Here is a 17000-nt window from a genome sequence, read left to right as displayed (position 1 = left end):
AAATATGTGGAGGATACCGCCGGGGGCCGGGGAGACAAAGTAATGAAGGTGCGGCGAAGACAATGAATCCTCAACACTGATGGGACTTGTCGGCCGAGTGAATTTGGCGCTTACTGCGGGCCCCTCGTTGGTTGTATCTTTCAGCTCGGCTCCACCCAGCTCGCGCATCATTAGGACCAACATGCATATCTAATCCCTACACTACTTCGTACAGTTAATGATTAGGGATGCTTCTTCCACCAAGAGCCAGGCCAGTATTCTGCCAGTGGTTCTCCCTCCTCCAGCCATCCTCGGCGTCATTCAGGAGGCGGTACGAAGTACTTACTTGGGCTCCTCTTTCTTCTCGCTGCCCTCATAACAATACTTGATTAGCACTAATTACCCCCCAAACTGACCTTATCCCCTTTCTCTCTCCATTCTCCCTAAAATCCCCACTAACCCCACCTCTGTCCATGTTGCGCTCATCCTCGTCAGACACATCAGACTCGTATCGTCGAGGCGAGCTGGTTGTCGCGCTTTCTCCTCTTCGCTTCTTTTTCAAGCGGGCGGCTTTAGTTGACAATTAGCGAAGATGAGGATCGGGTGCCTTCAGTTTGCGCCCCAGGTAGGCGACGTTGACAACAACCTTAACAGAGCTGATGCTGTCCTGAGCAAGGCGAACCCTGAGGAACTTGACATTCTGGTTCTCCCGGAACTGGCTTTCTCTGGTGAGTCGAGATGCCGTTTCTGCTCTTTTCTGGTCCACTACTTCCAAGTTTTCTTTTTTCTTTTTCTTGTCGTCGCCGTTTCACCTTAGCACTGGGCGCGGTCGCATCGTGCGCGAGCATAACATTTGCGAAACCTGACGACGATAGGTCAAGACTGGCGAGCAAAGGGCGGGACGCTAACGCGTGGCAGGTTACAACTTCAAATCCCTAGAACACATTTCGCCTTACCTTGAACCTTCCGGCTCTGGCATTACCTCGCTTTGGGCCCGCACTACCGCCTTGAAATACAACTGCATCGTCACCGTCGGCTACCCGGAGAAGGTAGATGTGTCAGGAAAATGGCCAACTGGACCGGAGTACTACAACTCGGCTATTGTCGTCAACGGTGATGGTGAGACCATCGCTAATTACCGCAAGAGCTTTCTCTATTACACCGACGAGACCTGGGCATTGGAAGGAAATGAGGGGTTTCATGAGGGCTACATTCCGGGACTTGGACATACATCCATAGGAATTTGTAAGTTGCTCACCTCATTTACTGTCATTCCACGGGCATTAGATCTATACTAACTCTTTCCTCTCAGGCATGGACATCAAGTGAGTAAAGCTCTATAATCTTTATTTCGGTGCACACGATATTGACATTCGAATTAGTCCCTACAAGTTTGAGGCGCCATGGCATGCCTTCGAATTCGCCTTCCACATTCTCGAGTATCAGTCCAACTTCGTCATCGTGTCTATGGCTTGGATGACGCGCGAAGATGGACGACTTTTCAGCCGAATGCCCAATGAACCGGACATGGAAACCCTGACGTACTGGGTCACCCGTTTGGAGCCACTCATTCGCGCCGAGAACGATGAAGAGATTATCGTCGTCTTCTGTAACAGAACAGGCACAGAAGATGATGCTGTATATGCCGGGACGAGTGCCGTTGTCGGCATTCAAAGTGGCGAGGTGAAAGTCTACGGTCTTCTCGGTCGAGGCCAAAAGGAGCTCCTTGTCGTGGACACTGACCACACCCCATATGGCAAGCTCCTGCATCGCCCGGAAGGCGAAGACGTTGTCGAAACTCAGAGCGAACCCCGTGAATCGAGGACTCCTCGTCCACCGTCTGCGCCCCAACCTACTACCTCGGAATCTTCAAACCGCACAGCATCCACAAAGAACGCTACGGAGTCTTCAAATCACTCAGCATCAACAAAGAAGGCTAAGCCAGCACCGCTAGTCAATATTCCTCCACCACCGCCTTTCCATGAGGCACCCCCCAGCCAGGCCTCGCAACCTTCGACTGCACGCTCGCCAGGTGGGGACAGCTTTGACATACCCACTCCAAGTGCACCGAGCCCGACTCCGATGGCACTTCGCCCGAAATTGATCATTCCACAATCACCACCACTGCAACCCTGGCAGGCTTTGAGTCCGCAGCCGCTCAGTAGCCAGTCAGCCTACTCTGTGCACTCTCTACGCTCGGTTCAATCGGTTCACTCAGTCCAGTCGAATCAATCTGTCAGGTCGAACGAACGTCCCCCCGCGGAGAGCACGCCGTACCCAGACAGCGGTGCTCCTTTAAGCGGATATCCGCGAAGACTCCCGGACAAGAAGATCTATGGAGGCCAGGTTTCGATTACGCAGAGCCAAGATTACTACAGTCCCATTACTCCTTTCGATGACTTAGCCTCGCCAATGTCACCGTCTTTATTTCTGGACCCAAACAACGTGTTGCATACACCCGTCGAGCAGCGAAGTTTCAGGTGGCCTCCCACCACTAAATCCACCTTAGTTGGGCAGATCACGTCTCGTCAGGAGGCTGCATGGGCGCAGCAAAGTGACCCAGTCAACCGTCCCAGCAGCTCTCATACTGTCCGGTCGTGCACCAGTAGCAACAAAACCTGGAAGGACGACGGCTCCGCATCAAAGGAGCCACCCCGTGCTGAGTCTGGAACCCCTCCTCGGAACTTCAGCAAGTCGCAGCCCACGAAGTCCGGCGCAGAAGATCGCAACGCTGCGCGAGACAGGATTAGGGAGGCACATGCACCTCGACCATCATCTCCAAAATCCCGTAACACGAGCCGATCGCGGAACCACGGCCGTTCCGATTCGTCAGCATCACATCGCGATGTCACATCTGCCGCCTTACGACATCTAGAACACTTTTCCCAGAGGGCAACAGCAGGCGAAAATGGCGGGGCGTCGCCAGACGAGCTCAATGCGGCGTTCCCGGATCGGCCGCGCTCGCCTAAATCCCGCAACTGTAGCAGGAGCCGCCCAGCTGAGGGCGTTTCGTCCATTCTAATTGCTGCTAGTCCGAGCATCTTGTCCAACGACACGCGGGTCTTGAATGCTCGACAGGCTCTCGAGCATTCAAGGCCCATGTCGCGTCTCGGCCATACAAGATCGAGATCTGCCGCCGAGGAGGAGAACATTCAATCCCGCAACGCTCGTGATAGATCTAGAACCCCAGGCCGCAATGGTATTCGAACTGCCTCGCGTGGCCGGCAACCAGAGACGGGCTTCTCTCCCCCAATATTCGTACCGACAGAGACGCCTCATAGCAAAGAGTTGACAAACAACGAAGAACTGACGGGGTTGGTCGACCGCGAGGGATCTAGCATCTCCCAGGCGTCCAACAAATCCAACCGTTCCAACAGGTCGAACAGGTCCGACAGGTCCGACAGGTCCAACAGGTCCGACAGGTCCAACAAGTCTCACAACTCCAATACTTCTAGCTCCTCTAAGAAACTTTCAAGCTGCCCGGAGCAGGGGTTTGAGAAGGTCGAATCGATCATTTCACCCAGCTGTCCTGTTCATGGGGGACATGCGGGAGGCAGCTCTACTCGCGATGGGGCGAATATGTCGTCATCGCATATGGCATCTCTCGCGTCTCTTGACGCCCCGACTGTAAGACATACAGAGACGTCAGATAGTTCAGGGAGATCTGCCAGCAAGGCCCCTGAGTACTTGGATTCCCATGGACGTCCAACAAGCGAAACAAGCTCCCAAGCTGAAACATTGGAGTCAAATTCCGCTCGAACGCCGTCGCCGCTGTTTCATGAAGCGCAGACTCCGAAGGCCGCCCTTGTTATTGCGGGAAGCTACAACGGAATCTCAAATGAGGCGGCCTTGGCGCCCATACCAGACGAGGTCGCCCAGTCAAGGTGCACGAATGGGGAGACAAATGAGGCCACTGCCACTCACAACTCGATAGCTGCCTGAGTTGCTAAAACCATCTTTTTGATCTTACTTTTGCTTTGTAGTTTTCTTTTACTATCTTCCGTCTCTCTTTTCTCTTTTCTGCATATGGCCAGTCTCTTAAAGACAGGCCCAAGACAGCGGTCCACGCCACAATTTTCAGCCAGGAGTTCGGTCGTTGGGGGGGAAGATGGCTATGATATTCGGGAATATGTGTTCTCATATGTGTGGGAAAGCATGCTCATGAAACGGGCGTCGAGACGGGATTTAGGTATTCAATCGCTGCGTGATCTATTCCACATCTAAAATATAAACGATAAACGAATCTATAGTTATGCCACCTTATGTATGTGAAGATTGTGTTCCAAGGATACAACTTAAATATACTCCATCAACGTCGTATGCATAAGTTGATTTTCTCTGTGCGACGTCGATTCTGTCCTTTACGTCCTAGACACTTGCATTGCGCTTAAAGTAGAGCCATATGCGTGATAGAGTTTGGCATGTCTGCCATATGTAAGTAATAATGGTTTAAACCTACATACCTTACGCACTAGGTATACCACACCGCAAATGGAGGGAGGCTGGGCCCGGGCCCCCACCACCGTCTATGCTCACAGTGAGGCAGACCATATTGATCTTATCAGTTGTTTGGCAAATGATAGGTAAATTCGTACAGGTATACGTTTATTTAGCGATAGAAAGTGAGGTTATGGTGCCGGGTCATCCCACCACCGTTTGGTGATCAACCAACCAGACAGTCACCAATGATATGGTGGTAAAGACAGTCCCACACTGAACTGGTTAGTGCGTGTGAATTGCGACAATACCTTGCATTCAGCACATCGTCTTGGCAATATAGCGGGTTCCTATTGGCTGTACAAAGAGACTGCCACCTTGAATCACGGCGGCAATCGGATGGAGAAGACAAAGACGGGTAGAGACAACAAGCAACAAGAGGTAGGGTGGTAGGGCACTCCGTAGATAAACCTGAGTGTGGCGTCTGGTGTTGCCCTAATAAACCATCCCGCAGACGACTTGCACAGGCAATATGAAGTTCCATGCCGGGCACCCCGACCTTGGGGGCCAAGCAAGTGTAGATACCCCGGCACGGGCAGTGCCACTTGTGATCGATCCCGTCTGCTTTGCACCAACAGCCACAAGCTGCAATATCACCAAACAAGACAGGTGATGAGAGCTCATGGCGGCGCTTCTCTTAAGAGCCACCACCTCGCGGTTGTCGCTCTTTTTTGACCGCTCGGGCCCCCTTTTCCCGCTTCTTCTTGTGACCTTGGAATACATATGAAGACTGTCTCGACCACGTCCGGTCGCTAGCCGCTCGGGTTTCGAATTCGAATTCCGTTAATCGCTTCTAATCTTGACCATTCTACGCATCATCGGAGGGAAATCTGTCTTTGCGGCCCCTTACACCGGGGCTGTGACACGAAGTTCGGATACCACGGAACTTTTCGAATCGACACGGGTCTTTTGGTACCTCTCGTCGAGTCTACCCCTCGCAAAGAAGACCGCACCCCAACAGTTGAGACCTATTTTCAAGTCGTCCGCCCGAAATGTATCTCGCGAGCCGGGCGCTCATCCTCGGTCTGATTTTGGGCCAGGGAGCCGCGATTCTCGTCGCGAACGGCTCGCCATGCCAGGGGTTATGCGGCAATGTCCTCGATTCCACGACACCCGACGACATCGTTTGTAAGGAAGAGGATTACGCAAGCTCCGCCGAAGGTGTTGTCTTCCAGCAGTGCACCACTTGCCAGTTGAGGAGTGGCTATACCACCGGCATCGAGCACGACACACAATGGCTCCTATGTAAGCTCTGCGAAGATCCGCGATGATCTACCCGTCCTGCAATCATTCTTACACTTATGCTCTGAGCCAGATAACCTCCGTTATGCTGTGTCGTACTGTGTCTTTGGGTATCCTGAGAATGACTTTGCGTTGTCTGGTCCCTGCCTGACAAGGTAAGTGAAAAAGTGCTCCTGGTTCCGGTTGAAGCCCCGGGTCGCATATCATTGACCTATTGTCCTCCTTGCCAGCACTGCATGCGAACCACTCCAACACGCCATCATGCATAACAACCTTGCGAGCAACTCCACCGCGTATGGCTATTGCGGTGCTTGGATTTACGATCAGCTGCCGCGATGCTTGGAGTGTCTACGGGTCGATGACCACCATTTTATCTCCAATTGTGCGTCATGTACTTGGAACTGTGAAGAGTGACAGCGCTAACTTGTAGACACAACACCAACAGTCCTCACCGTCTTACAAGCAGGGTGTGAGCAGCGCCCTCCAAACGGGACTCCTGTCTCCGTCGACGGCACGCCTTTCTCCGTCTTTCCGGTGAACATCACCGATCCGACGCCCACGGCCACTTTCATCCCCAACTACTATCCCGGCCCGCTCGATCTCAACGCTCGGGTGGGAATCGCTTTCGGGTCCTTGGTCCTCATCCTGACAGTCGCCGGCGCTTTTATCATCTGGAACGGAAAGAGGAAGCGCAGGGCGTTCATGAGAGACCTTGAGACCAAGATGAAGAAACGAGCCGGCGGTTGGCCGACGCCCATCAACACCTCGGGGGGTAGTTACTTCGACAACCCGGCCAACCAGAAACCCCCGCGGACCTGGGACGACACGCCTCAGAGTCAGAAGCCGTTGCGGGATTGGGATAACTCCCCGCAAAGCGTCAGCACGGAGAAGTTCTCAACGAGATACTTCTCCCCTTACTCGTCGCAATTCAACAGCCCAGACACCGCGGTAGAGGCGAAACACATGCAGTGGCCTAGCGACAACAAACTTCCCCGGTCCCCGGTGCAGGACATGCGTGAAATCGGCGTTGCCTTTGGCGGGCCCGAGCCCTCACCCATGTGGCAAGACGTCAAGGGCAAAGGCGTTGTGGACGAGTTATACGAGTTGAAAGAAGTGGATCCCGCGGCTGGTAACATTCAACCTGTCGCGCAAAACCCACCCGTTCCCGAAATCCTTCCTCCCGAGCGGCCAGTATATGGCTATTACAATCCGGCCGACCATCACGACTCGCCGCAAGAAGATTGGCAACGGCATCAGTGGTAAGAGAAGCTGAGTAGGCGGGACCGCACCTCCGTTGTCGAATTTTGGGCGTGGGAATGCGCTGGAGTTTGGAGTCTCGAGATACCGATCTGTCTGATTGTCGATGCTAGCAACAATAAGCAAAGATATCTGATTTTTTGTTCGTCCTTCGATCAAGATCGACCAAGTCGATATGCCTCTCTCTCTTGCAGTGATCAATTAGTATGCTGAATGTAAATGACGGCCCTAGAGTTTGTATCAACGTCGAGCTCACGAATGGACTGAAAAGGGGTCACCCGGTAGGTATTGACGGAGACATCAATGACCTCGTCCTTTGGGAACTTGGTGATAGGAACAAACCAAACCTGACAGGGCAGAGAGCGTGTGTCCGATAAGGTGATAAGCGATTGTGGCGCTGGGATGTGGCAGAAACCGTGGCTAAGTCACCGACGCCACATACATGGAACCAATCAAAATTGAACCTTCGCCCAATGCGAGCCAGTAGCTGCCCCCCACAGCAAAAGTTCGTCCAAAGAGAAGAAAAATTTGGAAGCTCTTGTTCCCAGCCTTGTTAGAAACTTGCGTCGAACCGCCTCGTTGTGACGAAGTTGCGACACCCGTTCCACCCAATCCCCCAATTCCTCCTGCTGCTTTACCCAGACGGATTCTTCCAGCCGTCAATTAGGTATTTGCCGCAGAACGGAAGGTCGCGAAGAACAAAAAAGAAGCCGCTAGGCGAACAGAGACAGACAGAGACGACCGAAACCATGACCATGGACATCGTGAAGCATGACGGCAAGCCAGGTGCTGCCGCCGATGATGACGAGCATACCATCAAGCCTCAGGCCCTGACCCCCCAGCTCGACACCAGCACGTGGCCGCTGCTCCTCAAGAACTACGACAAGCGCAAGTTCCCCCCTTTCTACCCTTCCGTGGTTCTCTCTACTTGGTGATAATTCTATTAAAAAGTTTGACGTAAATTTCACGCTTTGCTAACACTGGCTGGTAATCCTCCTGCAGTCCTCGTTCGCACTGGTCACTTTACTCCCATCCCCGCGGGTTGCAGCCCTCTTAAGCGAGACATCAAGTCATACATCTCGAGCGGTGTCATTAACCTCGACAAGCCTTCGAATGTTCGTATTTTCCCTTGACAAACCCGATTATCCCGTTCCGTTTGCGAATATTGAGGAATCATGGGGAAAATTGATTCTAACTGGGTTGATATTATAGCCTAGCAGTCACGAGGTCGTCGCTTGGCTGAAGCGTATCCTTCGGTACGTCTCTTCTTTTTGTCTTCATAAGGTTCTTCAGTGGGAACAGCGAGGGCTTCTCTCGAGAATGGACGACCATACTGCAATGGATGCGAAAGCCGTCCGGGTCCTTGCCATATATGCGTCGATCCGGGTTCGAACAACCTCTTAGATCTCGTGGTGGCTTGTCCTTGACGAGCCTTGCTGGTAATAAGGGGCCATCATCACGCGCCGTACCGAGATCGTCCATTCTTCGAGAGAGCAGTCTGCGTCCGCCGTTATTCATCTCCCGTCGTTCGAGCGTCAGGACTGACATTTTCAATCTAGCGCCGAGAAGACTGGCCACAGCGGAACTCTTGACCCCAAGGTCACCGGCTGCCTGATTGTTTGGTATGTTTTGCCTACTTTACCTCGACCCCAGACAGTCTACGAATTACCCCCGCGATCTAACCTTTTGGCAGCATTGACCGTGCCACAAGACTCGTGAAGAGCCAGCAAGGTGCCGGCAAGGAGTACGTGTGTGTCATTCGGCTCCACGACAAACTGCCCGGCGGTCAAGTCCAATTTGCCCGTGCTCTCGAGTGTAAGTCGAACAGCCCATCTGACCCCACGACATCAACGCGCTGGCTAACTCAAATTGATCTCCAGCTTTGACCGGTGCTCTGTTCCAGCGTCCTCCTCTGATTTCGGCTGTCAAGCGCCAGCTTCGTATCCGAACCATCCACGAATCCAAGCTTATCGAGTTCGACAATGATCGCCATCTCGGTGTTTTCTGGGTCTCTTGCGAAGCGGGCACGTACATTCGAACCCTTTGTGTCCATCTGGTACGGCCGATTCACCCCCCTAACCCACCGGTCCCTTTTTGCTGTGCTGACTGTTTGTCTAGGGTCTGCTTCTCGGTGTTGGCGCGCACATGCAGGAACTCCGACGAGTGCGGAGTGGAGCCATGGACGAGAACCTCGGCCTGATTACGCTCCACGATGTCCTTGATGCTCAGTGGATGATGGACAACACCAGAGACGAATCGTACCTTCGCAAGGTCATCGTCCCCTTGGAGACCCTGCTTGTGGGTTACAAGCGGATTGTCGTTAAGGATAGCGCTGTCAACGCTGTGTGCTACGGCGCCAAGCTCATGCTTCCTGGTCTGCTTCGATATGGTAAGTGGATTGCGCATATGTTGGGATTTTGTTTTGTCTGTGAACGAGGGCTAACGCGCTGCGCATCAGAGGCTGGTATTGAGGTCAACGACGAAGTGGTTCTCATGACCACCAAGGGCGAGGCCATCGCCCTCGCCATCGCGCAGATGTCCACCGTCGAGATGTCGACTTGCGACCACGGCGTTGTCGCCAAGGTCAAGCGCTGCATCATGGAACGCGACCTGTACCCGAGGAGATGGGGTCTCGGCCCCCTGGCCTCCGAGAAGAAGAAGATGAAGGCCGACGGCAAGCTCGACAAGTACGGACGACCGAACGAGGCCACGCCGGCCAAGTGGGTTTCCGAGTACAAGGATTTCAATGGCAACGGTGCTGCCGACGCCACCCCAGCCCCAGCGGCCGCGGCGCCCCAGACCCCGGCTCCCGCTGAGAAGGCGGCGCCCGCCCCTCAGGTTTCCACGCCAGCGGAGCAGGACTCGAAGAAGCGGAAGAAGCACGAGGGCGAGACGCCGGATGAGAAGGCGGAACGGAAGCGGAGGAAGGCGGAAAAGAAGGCCGCCAAGGAAGCGAAGAAGGCCGCCAAGACAGCGGCTTCGGGAGCTGCTGATGACAGCGATGACAGCGACTAAGCTCCGTCCCGTTTTCCTTCTGGATCGGCTCGATACCAAGTGTTTCTAGTTGATATAGGCCATTGGGTGGTGGTAGGCCGCTGTACCTGTACCATTGGCTTGGGGTAATGGCGTTCTTGGTTGCATTCCTCATTGCGCTATGCTTGGCTGGTTGATTGATGGATTAATGTCGTTCACTAAGGCAGGAGTATTAAAAAGAAAATGTGACTAGGAGTGACGTTGCAGGATCACGGAGTAGAAAGAACTCTTGGGATAAGGTAGTTCAAGACAACGCGCTTACTGGTGATCTCGTAGCTGGGGGTCCCAAGCGTTGGCACAAGCTTGTGCTGCGCAAAGCCCCTCCGGTTATTTCCTGATTGCTCCACATACTTCCTATGCTCCGAGGGGAATTTCGGCAATATATCAGTACGGATGCTTCAGTCAAGGTGTCAGAACACAAATAAGGTACGCGGAATTGTGTGTGTATTCATCTAAGTGAAGTTTGTGATACTTCACGGGAATGTCTAACTATACGGAAAAAGCAGGGGAAATAAGGGTGGATATATAGGACCGAGGTACTCTACACGTCTAACACTATATAGCTTATCACACCCCGATAAGGTGGCTATGGTATCTAATACACCCTCCTAGAACTGCAGGATTGATCCTGACTATTCTGCTTAATTTAAAGCCGTAAATCTAGGGTAAAACAGTGGCCTAGATATTAATCTAACGGTTAAAGAACGGCTTATTAAAAAGCGCGCCCCTTTTATGCCTAAAAACGTTAAAAACGTGTAAAAACAGGTAGTTAAATTAACCTTAAAACCACGTTAAAAACGGGTGCCTAAATAATAATCTAAAGGGCATTAAAACCACGGTTAATCTAGGCTATAGATTATAAACTCGGCACCGCGCCTCTTATGAATTGCCTTAGGCCCCGTGGCTTAGGACCTCTATCCCTAATAGATATATAAACGCCCTGTGTTTCTGCGGGGGCAGTACCTTTAGAAGGCTATCGCTGACTATATCGTGGGTAGCGATCTAATTAATCGAGACGGTCCCTTTTTAAAGGGTTTATCGGATCTAAAGGGCGTGGATATCGAGATACTTTAATTTCGAGGTAACCTATAGCCTAGAAGATTCTAGTAGCTGCTTAGTCTGTTAATTATCGTAGTATACTGTTAGTGGTTCCTTCTTAAAGGTTAACGTTAGGTCCTTTATTAAACGCCTTATCGCGATATACTGCCTAGTAGTAGCAGAAAGTGCTATAAGCTCGGCCTTAATACTAGAGGTCACGACGCTTATTTGCTTATTTACTTTCTAGTCTATAGGACCGCCGAATAGCAGGGTCGTGTACCCTTACGAGCTATACCTGGTCTTACGGTCGTCTGCGAAGGCGGCGTCGGAAGTATAGAAGAGTATAGGCATTTAGTAGTCTTTACGTGGTCCGAAGTAAAGGTATAGGGTCTTTATCGAGCCGAGATACTTCAGGCACTTATCGGTAGCCTTATAATACTATTTTAACGGGTTAGTACTAAATTCGGTAAGCTTTAAAGCGGCTTTAGAGATATTAGATCGGGTCTAATAGGCGGGGTAATTAATAGAACCGACCTTCCGAAGATATAGATAGATTAATTCCTCGGAGGCTTATTAGTCGGCAGGTTCTAGACTATCAGGATAAGGAAAAGGGCTTTTAACCCTCCGACCTCTATAATCCACCTATAACGCTCTTATCTTATCGGTGATATAGTTATTAAGCGATAACTATAGCTTACGTTATTAACGATCGCGTCCTACGTGGATTCTAAGGAACCACTTAATTAGTCCTAAATCTCTAATCTGGAAGCTCTACTATATCTATTTCACTAGGTTATTTATAGTAGATTAATATTCCTTACAGTAGATTAGGATAATATCGTTAACGTAAAAGAAAGTAATTAGGACCTTATTCTTAAAGACGTAATCGTTTTCGGTTAATTGCTTTAAACCGTACTTACCTAGTACGGAAAAGAGCTATTAGTGCTATAGCTTTAGGGAACGCCGAAGGCTATATAATGCTTGATGTAGCTGTTAAATCCCTCTTTGTTATATAGGAGGGCGTTGCTTTAAAAGGTCCTCGAGCTATTCGTGGGCTTTAAGGCCCGTAGCCGACTAGAGTAACTACTAACCAGGAGGGTCCTTAATATAAATCTCTTCGTTAAGCAGGGTATTAGTAAATACGTTAACGGCGTTAAGCTACCGAGTCTCGAGATCGAAGTGGGCTATAATACCTATCAGCGACCTAAAGGTCCTTCCAGCGAGGGTGGAGGCGTAGGCGTTAAGGTGGTTATTAGGTTATTGATCCCCTCGAACGCATAGGCGTGCCTTAAACTTATTAACGTAACTAGTAGGATCGACCTTATACTTAAAAACCTATTTAAGGTCTCGTGGCCTTAGAACTAATTCAGGCAGTCCTAAGCCGTGCCCCTATTAGTAGGACTATTCCCACCGTTTAAAGGTGCCTATTAACCTAAGCGTGCCGACCTCCTATAAGGCGGCCTTAATCTATTCTAATTTATAGGGACTCTTTAGTATTTAAGACTAGTTTAGAGGTTCCTTAGGTATATCGCGGCGTAGCAGCGGCTTCTTCGGCATCTTAATCAAGTTATAGAAGGTATAAAAGGAAGGAGGGGTATATCGGTCGGTTGGACGCCTACTACGGGCAGGCCGGTCGGTAGCGGCCGTCGGAATAATAGGAGGACTAATATGCCTGTCCGGCATATCTCCTGGCCAGCCAGTACTATTACACCTAGGGCTTCTAGGGTTTAAAAGGACGACCTTTACTCTAGTATATAAGGGTAGAATAAAAATATCTTCTACTAAATAAAGGGGGAACCGCGCCGAGGGTATATCCCTTAGCCGGTCTGGTCTAACTATAACCCGAGTATCTATACTACGCTATTCCCGCGCGTAGTCCGGGCGCTATACGTTCCTTATCCGTACGGATAGTACCGGAGCTATATGTCCTCTATCCACGCGAATAGCGCCCGCGCTATCTGCTTAGCTATAGAGCGGATAGTGCTTACGCTATCCTCGCTAGAGGCGTATTATATACCCCGGGTAACGAAAGCCCTACGTCCCGCGGGCGTTAACCTATACGGAACTAATAGCGCGAGGCGTGTAGACTCCTACGCTTTTAGGAAGGCGGCGCCGCCCGGTTATAACTTTAGTAACCGTGGACGCGGTAGTGCTTATAATAGAAAGGAAAAGGTGGTTATAGTAATATAATATATTATGCTAACTACGCTAACTACTACTCCGTATAATAAGATATACGAGGGGAAAGTAAATCGCTAGGTGGCGATAGGGAGCGAAAGGGGAATAGCGAGAAAGAAAGAAAAAAAGAAAAATGAAACGAGGTAAACGGGAGAAAGCGAAGCGACTAACCGACTATTTCCTATAGCGCGTTCCTACGCCCGTGCCTAAACACTCCTATCAATCTAATACGCCTAAAACCTAGTGTCTAAACTACGCCCTGCTTTTAATCTTTAGCCCTAGATCTCTATAACCTCGGGAGGCTACGGGTTAGTATCCGGGAAGCCCTAGCGCGATATCTCGTGTCTAAGGATAGTGGTTATATTACCCTCCCTGAGATTAGTCTTTTCTTCTTCGACTATTTACTACGAGATCTCGTAGGAGGCTATAACTCCCTTCTTCCCGTAGGAGTCGTAATAGCGGGCGATAACTGCTATATACCGGATAACTGCCTTAGCCAGGTTAGCGTCGTCTATATAGCGTTAGGCTAGATATTCCCGTTTAGTATCCTCTAACACGCTGAGCGCGTTTAGTTTAACGAGGTATACTAGTTTACCTATATACTAGAAACTAATAAGCAGGCCTAGCTTAGCGGCGTTCTATATATCGTGGTTTACTATATACTTATTAAGGAATATAGCCGCCTAGATAACGACTAGGAGCGTTAGCACGGCGGCGCGCGAGCGCTATCTAATTTCCCGGAACGTTTATTCGCCGTGCGTGAACTCGTTATAGTATACGAGCTAGGAGGGGTTATTTAGGCTAGCCGCGAAGCTAATAGCTGCCTAAGTGTATAGAATCTCGTGGCTTAACCGTGTAAATATACGCTTCGCTAAAGGTAATAATATATAGCCCTAGTAAGGGCGCTTAGTGCCCGCGATAGGCGATAGTACGCTAGTGACGGGTAGTGCCGGAGTACCTAATCTTAATCCGGCGAGGACGGCCGCGGCGCTTTATATAATTAGCGCTAGGATATTCTATAGCGATTAGAGGAAATCTTAGATAGCCGTCACGCGAGGCTTAATACTAAAAGAGTAATCCCCTGTATAGTCGAGGAAGTCTACGCCACTGATTTCGTTATTCTATAAATATTCTACTAAGTTCGCTAGCTCTAGGCTTAACAATGCTAGTTCGTGGACTAATTATAGGACGCGAGCTAGTACGATAGTGTCGTGTAGCTATAAAGGGGGTATACTAATAGTCGGAGTTTAGGCGACCAGCGTAGTGCTACTACGCGGTAGCGGCGAACCCGAGGGGGTGATTATAGTTCCTAGGCGGCGGCAGGATAGGGGGTTAAGAAGGAATTAGCTATTAGAGGCCTTAGGGGCGTTATAATAAGCTATAGTAAGGTGTTACTCGAATGTCTAGGAGTATTAGGGCTAGTTAGCGATATCGATATTATTATCTAGTAGAAACTACGGCTAGGGGTATAGGGTAATAAGCTACTACGCGAGGTTAACTAAGACTACGTGTTCTGCCTCCTTTATTAGGGCGAATATCGTGCGGCGGAGTCGACGGTTAAGGGGGTTATCGTACCCGACGTTAAGGGCTTATTAGCGGTAGAACGCGACTATTAATTTATTATCACGGCGCTACTAATTAAACACTGCGTTAATAGACTATAGACCTATAATAATACCGTTTTCGTCTCTAAATAGCGTGATAGCTCTAAAGTATCCGTTAAAGGTAAGCCCGGCCCCGGTCTTCCCCTTAGAGAAGTATTTAGAGAACTCCTATATAAACTCTCAGTCCTTCGACTAATAGACGTCTATTAGGTACTTAGCGACGTAGTAATTTAGGAGACTTACTATAAACAGAGGGAGAATATTATAAGCGCCTAATAAACTAAGAGAAAAAAGGGTATATACGAGATACTATAAGATAATAACTAGGGAACCACTAGCTATTTGCCTTATAAGCTATAATAGTAGTTATATATAAAGACTAATAACCACGATACTTACGAAGATAGTTATAAAGAGTAGGAGAAGATTAGTAAGCGTGGCCGGGTATTTAGTGAATTTTTTATAGCCGGGTAGGAGGGCGGGCTAATCTAGCAGAATAACGCGGTTTATACTACTTTTATTATTATTCCGCGTTATTTTCCTTTCGCGTGTCTGCTATTCGGAGATCGGATAACCCTTATACTTTCCCTCGCCCGAGTTTAAGGTCGTTCGCTATACGTAAATAGCGCGTAGTTACCTCGGATAACTTACTTTCCTTATTCGGCGCCTAATAAGGCTACGGGGCTATATTAAAGCTCCTTAAAGGTTCTTTACTCCGAGTATTCTTTAACCTATTTATTCCTTTAACGTCCCTCGGCTTAAGAGTTTTATCCGGCGTTATCCCTTTTATTATAGCTCGTAGTATCTCTAAGGCCCTTTATCCTATCTTAAAGGCTTTAACTATTTCTAGTACGTCTATCGCTTCCTTTAGTATCCACACGTTCTAATAACTTAGCTAGCCTTTCCACCGAATTAGGTACTCGGTGCGAGGCTTACCTCGCCCCTTCAGGGTGATTCTCTTATCCAGGATAGCGTTAATCTTATAGTGCTTATATAGGTCTCGCTATTCGTGTCCGTTATTATCCGGGTTACCGGGGCGAACCGGATTACCGTTATTTTCCTAACCCGGGAATAAGTCTAATCCTAATATCTATACAGGCTAAAGATAGGTGATACTAATATCGGGGTGGACGTTAAGTATAGCGGGGAGATCTAAACGGTATACTAGTGGTAAGACTTACTTCTTAACCTTAAACGGGCCTATTCGTTACTAACCGAGTTTAGTAGACGGCTTACTAGGTAGCGAGTAGCTATACCCGAGCTTAACGAAGACGAAGTCCCCTAGGGCGAACCGAATACTACGATACTTCTTATTATATAGCCTTTTTATATATATCTAAGCTAAGGCGATAGATAGTTTAGCGTTTTCCTGAAAAAGTTCTTAGGCGAACTACGGGTTAGTATCTCCGATTATATCGAGGGGGCTATTAGTTCGGATACCGTATAGTAGTTCGTTTAGCGAGAAGCCTAGGACTTCGCTAAAGGCGTTATTTAGATTAAACTATAGGGCGATAATACCCTTCGTTTATAGGATATCCGGGTAAGTAGCGAGGAATATACGAATAGCGATCTCGACCGCGTAGTTCTTCCGTTCTAATAGCCTATCCGTCTACGGGTGCTATACTATTAAGAACCTAAGCAGTATACTAGCTTCCTTCTAAAGTGCCGTCTAAAGGGCTAATAGAAACTTAGGATTATAATCCGAGATAATACCTTTAAGGATACCCTAGTTACCGAGCTAGAGGAATTAGAAGAGGATATAAGCCTATTCCTCCGCCGTATAGGTGCTATAGCTAGAGATAAGAAGGGTGGCCTTTATAAACTTATCCGTTACCGTAAGGAGGGAGTTAAATAAAAGGAACCCCTCCCTTTACTAGGGAGAACCGGCTAAGGGTACCTCGGGTAAGCCGATAATAAAGTCTATAACGATAGTATAGAATAGGATAAGGGGAGTTATAATTAGCTATATTTTACTAAGCGGGCGTTAACGATTAGTCTAATTAGTAGCGCACGTCGAGTAGTTAGCGATATAAGACTCGATTTCTTTACGGAGCTTAGGAATAGCGAATCGGCTAACTAACTCGTACTAGGTTCGCTTAACGCTAAAGTAATAGCGCTTATTATAGGCGGCCTAAATAAACTCCTAATATAAGGAGAAAGGGATATAAAGGC

General features: G+C 49.3%; 3 protein-coding genes across 3 annotated transcripts; all 3 read left to right on the top strand.

The window, feature by feature from the left end:
• Positions 1–571: 571 nt before the first annotated feature.
• On the top strand, positions 572–1866 carry SODALDRAFT_254327 (carbon-nitrogen hydrolase; the record flags this gene model as incomplete). The annotated part of the gene is made up of 3 exons (XM_028607431.1): positions 572–707; positions 898–1228; positions 1362–1866. Coding segments are annotated over 3 exons (972 nt in total), but the record flags the coding sequence as incomplete, so codon positions are not given.
• Positions 1867–4970: 3104 nt separating this feature from the next.
• On the top strand, positions 4971–7130 carry SODALDRAFT_332630 (hypothetical protein). The gene is made up of 4 exons (XM_028611768.1): positions 4971–5721; positions 5792–5873; positions 5949–6100; positions 6164–7130. Exons 1-4 carry the CDS (start codon positions 5469–5471, stop codon positions 6979–6981), a joined length of 1305 nt encoding a protein of 434 aa, XP_028467013.1. The 5' UTR covers positions 4971–5468; the 3' UTR covers positions 6982–7130.
• A 594-nt stretch (positions 7131–7724) lies between these two features.
• SODALDRAFT_339625 (putative rRNA pseudouridine synthase) lies at positions 7725–9990 on the top strand (the record flags this gene model as incomplete). The annotated part of the gene is made up of 8 exons (XM_028612873.1): positions 7725–7863; positions 7978–8090; positions 8188–8231; positions 8535–8597; positions 8669–8790; positions 8856–9031; positions 9094–9364; positions 9434–9990. 8 exons carry the CDS (start codon positions 7725–7727, stop codon positions 9988–9990), a joined length of 1485 nt encoding a protein of 494 aa, XP_028467012.1.
• Positions 9991–17000: the final 7010 nt, after the last annotated feature.

Source organism: Sodiomyces alkalinus (genome assembly GCF_003711515.1).
Source record: "Sodiomyces alkalinus F11 unplaced genomic scaffold SODALscaffold_4, whole genome shotgun sequence".
In the NCBI taxonomy this organism is placed as follows: Eukaryota; Fungi; Ascomycota; class Sordariomycetes; order Glomerellales; family Plectosphaerellaceae; genus Sodiomyces; species Sodiomyces alkalinus.
The sequence above is the reverse complement of the archived record's forward strand: the minus strand, read 5'-3'. Positions and strand labels throughout refer to the sequence as shown.

Coding starts and splice junctions, on each gene's coding strand:
- SODALDRAFT_332630 (XM_028611768.1), top strand. CDS start 5,469: ATGTATCTCGCGAGCCGGGCGCTCATCCTCGGTCTGATTTTGGGCCAG. Junction 5,722..5,791: donor CGACACACAATGGCTCCTAT/GTAAGCTCTGCG, acceptor GCTCTGAGCCAG/ATAACCTCCGTTATGCTGTG. Junction 6,101..6,163: donor CCACCATTTTATCTCCAATT/GTGCGTCATGTA, acceptor CAACACCAACAG/TCCTCACCGTCTTACAAGCA.